Source organism: Epargyreus clarus, unplaced genomic scaffold (assembly GCF_041222505.1).
Source record: "Epargyreus clarus isolate Ecla_fem2 unplaced genomic scaffold, WU_Ecla_fem_2.2 ptg000003l, whole genome shotgun sequence".
NCBI classification, from domain to species: Eukaryota; Metazoa; Arthropoda; class Insecta; order Lepidoptera; family Hesperiidae; genus Epargyreus; species Epargyreus clarus.
Window position 1 is genome coordinate 6,774,490 of NW_027332211.1, and position 12,193 is coordinate 6,786,682.

General features: G+C 38.0%; 1 protein-coding gene across 3 annotated transcripts in view; it reads left to right on the forward strand.

Moving 5' to 3' along the window:
- The window catches only part of LOC140751772 (protein rolling stone), a 52,441-nt gene that overhangs the window by 33,349 nt on the left and 6,899 nt on the right, over positions 1–12,193 (forward strand). For all 3 annotated transcript variants that reach the window (XM_073085831.1, XM_073085816.1, XM_073085822.1), the window contains exons 2-4: positions 5,581–5,731; positions 7,822–8,033; positions 11,324–11,464. In XM_073085831.1, coding sequence (XP_072941932.1) covers positions 5,583–5,731; positions 7,822–8,033; positions 11,324–11,464 — 502 coding nt within the window. In that variant the 5' untranslated portion in view covers positions 5,581–5,582. The remainder of the gene's footprint in view (positions 1–5,580; positions 5,732–7,821; positions 8,034–11,323; positions 11,465–12,193) is intronic.

The following is a 12,193-nucleotide window of genomic DNA, read 5'->3' on the forward strand; positions in this document are numbered from 1 at the left end:
TGTCCCTGTAGTTCCGGGACTAGAATAGGGCTACGGTATCCCCTGCCTGTCGTAGGAGGCGACTAAAAGGGGGCTTCCGGGGTTGCGGACGGCAAGAGTGGGAGCTCGAACCGTCCAGCAAGTGACCCCGGGAAGGACGGCGGTATGTGTGGTCGCATACCGTCGTAAACATACATGGTGTGGGAGGAGCGAAAACTGCTCCCCCAGGGTAGAGCCCGTTGGGCATCGCGCTTGGAGGGCTCCGGTTGTGTTCCGTTGGAGATCCCGGAGTTCTCCAACAAGCGTTGAGGACGGCCACCGGGGGGGTTTTAGTGCGGTAAAAATCCCACATAACCCGGCGTCGCTCCCACGTCGTCGGGTACCTTTTGAAGGTTTCCCCCTTGAGAAGAAAAAAAAAAAAAAAAAAAAAAAGGTGCAACGGGGCTGCCGCAGTGTTAAGCACTGCTGTGTTCTTATTTAAAGGGAGAAACACTTTTCCCAGGCGTTTCAGCTTAGTCATCAAGGGTAGCGGCGCATCTGGGTCCGACCTCAGGGAGGAATCTCATTTTATCTGGGGTTCATTACAGATGTCCATGGGCAATGACGGCATACTATTATGTGGACTATAATATAAGTTCGTTTGCAACTTCATCAATCTTATATAAAAAAGTTATGATTTGATATAGTTACTCAAGTTCGTAGAAAAAAGCCAAATTTTAATTAAACGCTATTGTCGTATTTTTTACGATGTGTTTTTGTAATTAGTCTCTTGTCGACATGTACATAGGTACAGTAGATATAGTCTTATTCGACTCATACACGTCCTTATATTAATTAATCTATTAGTTGATTAGACACTGTACGTCGCACGCTAAGGTCATAAAATTTCATTTGTACGAACATTTTACTTTTCAAGAACACGAAAAGACAAAAGATGATATAAGTATTTATTGATATTGTCTCCTCTTTTCAGAATATAAGGTCATTAATTCAGTAGATTTTATTAAATTAAAATTTTATATTAACGTAACAAATTGAAGATAACCAATAATAACATTGATAACGAATCCGCCCTCACTCGATCCGTGCTGAGTAGGGCGTAAGTATTGACATCCAGTTGATCTGTCTCGGCTGTCAATTAAGGCTGGACACAAAACTAATTCAGCATCCTTATTGACTTTTATGATGGCAATATCTTTGATTTTTGTTACTTAATTGACAATTGATTTTCAATCAAACATCGTTCGATGGAGTCGACAGTTCACACTTTATTTGAGCCAATACAGTGGCCATATTTTAGCAGTAAGGGACGGACATTAGTCTAATTATAGTACGAAACGCAAAAAAGGGTAAAATAATCACTAGTTCACTAGAAACAAAATATCAATGTTCACCGTTTTATTTATATTCAACCGGATTTCAAAACCTATTGCACAGTATAGGTTTATCGATCATATTGGATTCTAGGCTTAAAAGCCTCCGTACCATGCCATGCGTAATGCTTATAGCGATGTATAGCCAGTCGCAACATCCGTTCGTCAATGCTAAATCTATTAACATAGCAACTTCCACATTGCATCGTACATAATATCCATTCATGTCCGTTATTGTAGACACAACTCCTAGCTACCTGAAACCTTGTCCCTGTAGTTCCGGGACCAGAATAGGGCTACGGTATCCCCTGCCTGTCGTAAGAGGCGACTAAAAGGGGCTTCCGGGGTTGCGGGCGGCAAGAGTGGGAGCTCAAGCCGCCCGGCCAGCAACCCCGGGAAGGACGGCGGTATGTGTGGTCACATACCGTCGTGTACAACAGACGGTGCGGCGAGCGGCATGCTCACCTGGACGGAGCCCGACGGGGCAACGCGCTAAGAGGACTCCGGTTGCGTTCCTCTGGAGATCCCGGAGTCGTTTACGCAGCGCCGAGGACGGCCACCGGGGGGGTTTTAGTGCGGTAAGAATCCCACATAACTCTGTGTCGCTCCCACGGCACCGGGTACCTTTCGAAGGTTTCCCCCTCGAAAAAAAAAAAAAGCTACCTGAAACCTAAAAAATCTATATGTATTACTGACTTCTAAAATATACTTCCTAGATATAAAAATAACAATCTTAACTAGGGTGAACCATAGATTTGTGCCCCTGATTATTTATAACTTACCACGAGTAAGTGGCACTACCTACCTTTCACCGCCCATTACCACCCGCAGAACTTAGCAGCTTCACGCAAAAAAAAAATCAGTAATAAGAGATATTACTGCTGATCTCATTTTAATAGATAACCGTTTAACCATTCATCTGGTTTTAATTTCTATCAAACATTTTGACTGATAAACGCATACATAGACCTTAAAATGATTCTACTAAATTAAGCTACAATTGTCGCATATTTCCCTTTTTATACGTATTACAAGGTACTGACGTTAGTTGCTTATCATAAAAATAACCTTGGAGACATGTGCTTATATTGCAATTTTTACACTTATTTGTGTCAACATAAAATATACATGAACTTATATTCGTGTACCTACGTTAACATTCCTTTAATCATCTTTTTCAAATTCTGTCAACTTTACAAATTAATTAATACTTGTATTCTATATATTATTTTAGTAATCATTTTAGAAAATTGCTATTATTAGCTACACAACATAAAAAACAAAAAGGATATATATCTACTGTTTTATCTTTGCCTATAAACATACATGTCCAGATTAAGAATCATAATAATTATTTTCTAAAATGTTATTCGCTACAACTGAAGCGTCTCTTTATCTAGTGAGTCAGACAATTAGTTGTCGGATTGCTGAACTTGCAGCACCCATTAATACTCATCAATCTGCAACCATGTTGTAACGTAGCTACTATAGCATTCTCACGCGTATCGTGTTTTACAAATCAGTAGCATTACCATGAGTTGGCATAGAAACGCCACTATAGAAATGGTAAATAGAAAACTATTGTCATTTTGCTAGTGAATAACATAACTACTATCGTTACGGTATTTCTTGACAACGTCTGTCAAATTAATGACTCATGGGACCGAATTTGTATGGCAATAGATCATAATGACATTCGCTAGCGATTTGATTTCGATAGGTTTTTTACGTATCGAGTTACGTCACTACGGATTTTAGTTCTACGAGTAACCACCAGAGGCGCTGTACAATTTTTCATACATTTATTTTACGCAGTCGCTAGCGAGTAATACTTTTGTAAACTCATGGTAGTCCTACTGTGGGACATGAAGTCATTCGCTGTCGTATTCCATTATCGTGCAATGTCCCTTAGCCTTCTTAGTTCGATCAAAAGTTAGTTCAATCAGTTTATCATTACTGAAATATTTTAATTTAATGCCATAATTTTTAGAACGATTAAGGATGTTTTTTATTGTCGCGCGGGCTTATGTCCGCATGCGTGCCAGTTATGCAACTAGCACGCATGCCTATCATTTTAAAGACACTTAACGTTCGAGACCGCGTGCGTGTGACTTATATGCATGATAGGAAAAGTTTATGAAACTATAGCACAGTAGTTTCACGCGGGCGGACCGGGTGCACACGGGTGCAAAACGCGTGATATAAAAACTACCCTAAAACTCAGTTTACAACTACATAATCCTGATATTATTAAAACTGATTATGTCGTTTGAATTTACAAAACAATTACAATTATGTAACGCGGAAATCATGCGCGGAGTCAAATAAGTATTGCAAACATACTTACAAATGTACTTATTACAACGTGACTAGAAATAATGGGTCAAATAATTCTCAGCTGCGCATTAATATTTCCAATGAGACCTTTGAGAACTAAAATGCGAGAATTAGTTTCAGATATTAAGCGATTTAATTATATCAAAGATATTTAACATTCAACGAAATTTTACCTATTATCCGTAATGACGTCCATTCATTACATTTATCGTAAAGAGATGCTTCCGATTATACCGCAATCACATCCATATTGAGGGGCAACTCGATATGCGACGTGTTTCAATGAATAAGCATGTTTGTTTAGCGGCCATTCTGTTGTTATCGCGACATCGGTCGCAATGTAACGTACTCTTAATTGCCACGCTCAATGTGCTTATTGATCTCGTGCAACTGACGGCTACGTATCAGCCGATTATATTCACGTGTCGATTCGTACTGATTTTCTAAACCTTATGGTTACTTAAACACGTTGCTGTGTTCTTTCTTCTCCAAAACGTCTAAATAGACCTCTGCCTGAATCTGTTTTGCCTGATACAAAAAGTGTTCAAAGCAATTTAAAAGGACGCATATAGGGCTCGTACACAAAACTGCGATGCGACGTCGCATCGTAAAAACCTGCGACTCATCGCAAGAACTTGCGAATTAATTCGCATTGCACATTCCTGCGATGTTTCGTCACACTTGTTGACGCTATTTTAGTTCGTTCTGAGAGTCAGTGTGTGGGGAAGACGTACAGACCTGTATTTGTTGGGTGGGAAGACGTATACTTTAATGTAAAAAAATAACATAGTACGTCGTTGACTTTTTTATATTACTGATTGAGGAGCGCCCTGTTCTTTGGGAAACTAAATATAAAATAAAGGATATATGATAAATGGATGAACCCAAAATTTTGTTTGTTACTCTTTCCTGTATCTCTTAAGGTGCTCTCACGCTCTCTCAAAAGTGCACACTTCTTTTTACGATCCATGTCACGACCTAATTTTCACAATACATTCCGTACGGTTGACGGTTGTCGAAAGAATGGTCACCCTGGTAGACGCTATGCCGCACGATATCGCATCGCAGCAATTCGTGTCGCAATTTTCTGCGATGCGAATTCGCATCGCGTCGCATCGCAGTTTTGTGTACGAGCCCATAAAAATGGTGCGTTTGCATTAACTATTTTGTTTCTGTAGCTTTTATAAGTTTAAAGTACGGCAAGATACCCAGTAATTAGACATTTTCAAATGAGAGGCAGATACGAGACATTCCAACTCAGTCCTGAGGATTGACAATGCACATGGAACCGACCGCAGGTCTCCTCAAGAGTCCAATCTTATTTGGGTTTGTTTTCATATCTCCACAAGCGGCAGTGGGGATTTACCAACAAATATGCTATGTACTCGATTGCTTTTTAGGGTTCCGTACCCAAAGGGTAAAAACGGAACCCTATTACTAAGACTTCGCTATCTGTCCGTCATAGGGCTATATCTCCGGAACCATAATAGATTGACACATTAAATTTTTACAGAGGATGCATAACGGTGGCCTCTATAATAACAAATACTAAAAATAAAATAAAGTTGAATATTAAAGAGGGTCTCCATACAACAAACCGGTATTTTTCGGCATTTTTCGATCTAACTGTTAAACCGTACTAGGGAAACGGTTGAAATTTTTACATTCCGTTTACTGGTATTAGAATAAATACAAATAAGAACCATAAAACATATTTTCATATAGTTATTTTAATTTTATTATACGTTGTTTACGTAACATTCATCATCGCCCCAACGCCATCTATTTTGGTGGTACGGAAGCCTTACTATTATAAAATAAATATCAGTGTATGTAGATGTCCCGCGGTTGAACTACAAATAGATATTAATAAGATTCTGTTTGCTTGCAGCTATGAAGACGACGTGCAAGCCAGCGATGCTAGGGCGTATCTGGCACGCCAGCCGACGCGCCCTGAACCTCGAGCACTCTCCTCCCCACCAGTTTGCTTGCAGCCAGTGGCAGGCCAGCCATCGCCCGTCTACAGCATACCTCATATACAGGTTTGTGGACAAAAAACTTGGAAATAGAGCGTAAGGTCAAATCAGAAATAAAATTGTATGTTTCTAAAATAACTTCTCGACACTCATAATAATATACAAACAATGCATAATTTTCAAAGTTCTTCTAGTCTACTCTGATAGAATTATTTTTAATAGAAACTTGGCCTTAAGTTCATAATAAAAATAATAATTGTACGAATTTTGGTGGAAATTAAACGGTTACATGAAGATTTCATTCAGGAATACATAAACAACTTTTTATCTTAAAGCATATTTTTTTAAAAAAAAGCAAAGCACCAAAATATATCGCTGCTTACAAATAATAAACTAGAAATAAACCATGTAATACAATGCAAGTTTATTTGAATGCCGTATATACATACTTATATACTTACCAATATATACTTTAATTTAAGCAAATAATGAAATATTATATTAAATATTAATGGTATTAATTATGCGGTAGGTAATAAATTAAGATGTATACGGAATATATGTTTGTCTCCACGTTAACCAATCTAAAAATACCGCATTAATTTCAACAATAAATAATTCCTAACATTCCATGTCAAATTTATTTTATTGCATATAAAGTGAATGAGGTGAGTTAAACCTGACGGTACTATGCCGTGATAGTAATTGGAAGAGAAAGATTAAATATATAAGAATATAGGGTGGACATTGTCAAAAACTTCATACAAAAGGTTTTATCCCAGTTCACACTAACACTGTGTTAGATTGTCAACATTTTACTGTAGAAGGACTAGTGGGCACAGGACTCCTCTCGTAGTTTAGGTTATGGTCCACCGTCCTTTTTTTCTTTTTGTTTACGAGGGGGAAACCTCCAAAAGGTACCCAGTGTCGTGGGAGCGACACCGGGCTATGTGGGATTTTTACCACACTAAAACCACCCCGGTGGCCGTCCTCACCGTTGCCAAGAGGACTCCGGGATCTCCTATGGAACGCAACCGGAGTCCTCTGAACGCGTCGCCCCTCGAGCTCCTCCTAGGTGAGCTTCAGGACTCACCACACCGTCTGGTGTTTACGACGGTATGCGACCACACATACCGCCGTCCTTTCCGGAGTTGCTTGCTGGACGGCTCGACCTCCTAATCTTGCCGCCCGCAACCCCGGAAGTCCCCTTTTAGTCGCCTCTTACGACAGGCAGTGGATACCGTAGATAGTCCACCGCCCTGGCCAAATGAGGATTGATAGACTTGACACAGCTTTGAGAATTTTTAGCTAACAAAAATAGGGTCTTTAGTTTTACTCGTGATATTTTCTTTTACCAGTCAAGCAAATGATCATTGACTTCTAAAATCGAAGAGTCTGGGATTTGTACCATGATCGTGTAACATTTTAACTGTGACTCCACGATTGACAGACATTTTCAACCACTGGACTATCCCAACTTGGTTTGTCACAATTGACATAATTATAAATAACTAGCTGACCCGGCAAACGTGTTGCCATATAAATAAAAAAAAGTTAAGGGTAAACAACCCTTATCACTTAGGGGTACGAAAATAGATAGTAGCCGATTCTCAGACCTACTGAATATGCATATAAACTTTGGTGAAAATCGGTAAAGCCGTCGGAGGAGTAACTAACATTGTGACACGAGAATTTAATATATGGTATATTTAAGGTCTTCCAATCAGTAATTCGTGGAGCACTTCTCCACGTGTCCGGTTTATTGTTACCATTGAATGTCTTTTACACGGTGTAATTTAATAGCTGCCTACTCCACATGCCTACATGTTAAGATGCTTATCGATTGTTACTAGGTTTATTGGCAGTCGCGATAACGTAAAGCAGTGTAATTTCAGTGAATAATAGCGATTTGCGTTTATTCAGTATTACCGTGTTCCACAAATCTGTAGATAATTTATCATTTCCTTGAATTTCGCGTTATTGGTATTTTACTTGTTAGAATGTATATGTGTCATTTTATAATAAATAAACTTAGAATATCCCACTGACTATAAATATCTTATGTATACAGGGAAAATGTATTTCCACCGTTGGTTTTACCGTCTCAGTACGGTCAACGTTCATATAACTTAATTCATATTACTTTTTATTCGTAGGTGGATATTATTTGTCAGTGTGATGTCAATAGCCATCGCAAGCTTCGCGTGTCAGCGACTGCCGCGGCTCTACGACGGGCCTCCGGTGCAGCTCAACTACATGAAATGGTTCATCTACTTCACTAACTGGGGCTACTTGCTGATCGCCATTCAGTCGGGCCTCGCACTTGCAGTCGTGCTCCGGTACCGAAATCAAAAATCTTTTAATATACGTAAGTATCAACTGAAGTGAACAAAAGAAGTCAATTCCCATGGACATCTGTAATCAATCCCGGATAGAATTACAGCCCTACTTGAAACCAGCCACGAATGCGTTGCGAACCTTGACGACAAAGTTGGAACGTCTCTCTTACTACACCGTTCAAATGAAAACACAGCAGCGCTTAATAATATTGTGAAAGCGCAGAAGTCGCTGTAGTGCCCCAGATTTAAATCCACAATACGTAAATAGGTGATTTGTCAAATAAATGAATAAAAGGAAGTCTGTTAATAATAAGTAGTGAATAACTTATAGGAAAGTTTTGAAATCGATCTTAGACTTACGCTTAGATATATCGCTTAATACGAAATATGACCATCACCACTGGACATTTCCTACACCAAAAATCACCATCAATTGCATCGCCAATTATGGGCCTTGTAAAGAGCATCATGTCATAGCATTCCAAGAACGCCTAACGACTTATATTTATCTTTAAGAGGTCGCTCGAAACAGTAAACTGTAAGTAAATATTTAAAAAAAATGAAATATTGTTAACGATTGGAACATTTTTCAACGTAGAAAATTATGAAATAATCTCAAGCTAAATCTAAAAATAAGTATATTTAAAAGATAATTTTAGAAGCTCTTAAAAGAGAATAAATTAATATTATTTCGAAAAAAACTTTGTTTTTTTGAGCCACTGTAATCCTCGGTACTTACCTAATATTACCTACGATAATATACCTAATAGCAGTGATAGCCTAGTGTTTAAGAAACTCTGCCTCTCGATCGAGGGGTCCGAGGTTCAAATCCCAGGCACGCACCTCTGATTTTTTCAAAGTTATGTGCGTATTAGAAATTAATTCATCATCAACCCATTACTGTCCCACTGCTGGGCACGGGTCTCCTCTCATAATGAGAAGGATTAGGCCATAGTCCACCGCGCTGGCCAAGTGCGTATTGGTAGACTTCACATACCTTTGAGATTTTTTTTTTATAAATCTCTCAGGTATGCAGGTTTCCTCTCGATGTTTTCCTTCGCCGTTTAGCAAGTGATAATTAATTTAAGAAATTAATTATCACTTAATTTATTTAAGAAATTAATTATCACTTAATTAATTTAAGTGATAATTAATTTCTTAATTAATTTGCATACCTGAGAAATTTATAAAAAAAAATTCTCAAAGGTATGTGAAGTCTACCAATACGCACTTGGCCAGCGCGGTGGACTATGGCCTAATCCTTCTCATTACGAGAGGAGACCCGTGCCCAGCAGTGGGACAGTAATGGGTTGTTGATGATGATGATGATGAATATACCTAATATTATAATAAATTTAATTTGAATAGGCTTTAGCTAACTACTAGAAACTGTATTCATATATAATATATTTTTAATAGTGTAGTCAAAAATATTTCCTAGTAGTTAATGTAACCCTTGAAACCAACGCCTATCACATTTTCAAATGGGCGCATTTCTTCACTTAACTTAAGATGCTGGCAACTCTAATTTCAGCAATGTCAAGAGTCTCGCGTGATTTCGTCTGTTAAGATATTAAACTGTTTCTTTGCGGCATTCACTCGTAACAATCAATTTAAATTATACAGTCGCGTGTCGTCTTAAACATTGTGATAGTTGTTCATTATGGCATTTTATGGCACATGACAAATTTGGCCTTGTATAAATTGCCAAAATAAATCTACGATTGATATATGATTCGATTCCGGTGGCACCAACTCCTCATATATGTCTTCCTCATAACAGCAGTGTAAGCACTATGTTCTGGTTTCAAGAATGTACAAAAAGAGACACGAGTCATGCCAATTTAGTCGACAGTTGTAAAACATCTGTCGCCGGCCTCTAGAAGGATTCTTGTCCTAACTGGGGTTGAAATCAGCGGTGACAAAGTAACATCAAGTGGGATGCAAGCTCGTTTCCTACTTCTATATTATAAAACCATAAATATCGTAATATTGTAGTATCTTACCTATGCGTGTGTTCATGTGATCCTAGTACCATACGTCTAGCGAACCCACACAGATATACATTATATCAAATTCCCCTCAGAGGTGGGTAGGTACTTATGACGTTTACGGATATGTGAATCCGCTATACAAATAGTGCACAATACGATGTATATTCAATGGGAATCGTATTCAGTTATTTTGTAGCGTTACGTTTATAATGTCAATAGGATAGTAATTATTTTAATATCTACAAGTTCATCGTGGTAATTAGCATTAGACTAAACGAGTCACCAGCGCGTGCTTTTATTATGTTTTTATTTTTTATATTATAGAAATAGGTAACAAGCAGTGTCCTTGATAGTAAGTGGCCACTGACGTCCATGGATATCTATAATCAACTCCAAATATAATTTAAATCCTAAAAAAAGTCACAGATACGTTGCTATCTCTAAATATAGTTCGAACGCCTCGTGCATGCAAAATCATTCTTACTCAATTTATTTATTCCTGTAATAGGTAGTACGGTAGTACCTATATGAATTAATTTTTGCATAAGTTAAATACTAATTATAATAGTAGTAATGATTTAAACTTAAAAAAAAAAACATTTTTCCAGTTATATACAGTTCTCATCTAAGTCAAATAAACGTTTTTATCTAAACATTTTATTACCAAATACGCACCGGCTTCAATTCATTGGTACCATGGTATCTCGCGAGCACATTCGAGCATCGACAAGGGGACTGGGGTCACGCACTGCTGATTGATACAATTTCGCGTCAATTAAACTAGCCGAGTGGGACGCTACCGCTGCTGCAATTATCCTTATTGGTTCCTCATTCTTGCCATTGACGTTGCCTGTCTAGCCAATATATTTGTAATAAATAACCAATTGACGTTTTGGTACAACGAGCCGAGGATACTTTTAGCGGCGCTATGGAGCAGTCTCGTTTTGAAATAAAATAGTAACATTGTCTTGATTGATTCGCCATTGGATTGATATAAAAACGAATTCCTAATTAGAAGAATTGATTTTTACTTGTAATTAACGAATTCCTAATCAAAAGAATTGATTTTGACTTGTAATCTTAATTACATATTATAAAATGGATAAATTTACATATTACTCGTATGTTTTATATTAATATAGGATTTTTCTCATATAATTTTATATTTATATTTATTGTTCAGTTCGCTTGGTATATTATCATGGATACTACCTATTTATACTCAATACAGGACGTCATAGGAATCATGGTTTTGTAAGTTAACGGAATAACTATTTAAAACGCCTTCTACGATACTAATGGCGTAAAATGCTTTTCTTCATCAGCCTGTGAAGATGAACAGATCCCGATGCCCCGACGGCAGCGTACACCACTCCTGTGCCGAGCGTACTGGCTCTCCCACACCGTGGCCACTGACCTCGCCTTCGTCATCACCTTGGTGTACTGGACGCTTGTACACGATCCAAGTAAGTATACATACGTAGTGAAGTCATCTAAAACCGTCAACCCTTTGTAATTCGACTCCGGAGATACCACAGCCGCTACAGGAAATTAAGAGTAATATCGGTACTACGCATGCATCTAATTTATGGATATCGGCCAAGGGATAGACACAGGGATAATAAATCTTAATAGCATTCTGATATTTTTTATAAGTCTAGACATTATAATCCTTGCCATGCGGTATCGCCATCATATCATAAAATATTTATAATGTTTAGCTGACATCACCAAGCGTTTAAAAGTTTGGTTATTTTTTTGTGTACTTGCTTTTATGTGTACTTGTCTGGTGATCATTTAAACCAACCCAACCATGATAAGTATTTAGAGAGTTCATATATGCATCCCCAGGTTTGAAACAGTGTTCAGAATTCATAATAACACAACGCATAGAAACGTTTAATTAGTCCCCGGTGGCACGGTAGCAACGAATTTATTATTTATCACAGAATTATTTCTGCTATAATTGTGGACCTCTTGATTTTGTTATCGCTAGATTATGATTCGTTGGTCATTTTCAGCCCCACATATACCACTGACATCTGATATAAAAAGTGTAATGATTTGAAAATATGCCCCAACACTGGGGCTACTGGGTTCAAATCCGAGGCACCTGTGATTGTTCGAAGTTATATGCATTTTAGATTAGATAATAAGAACTTATTTTATTGGCACGGTAAACTTCGTAAGTTCCA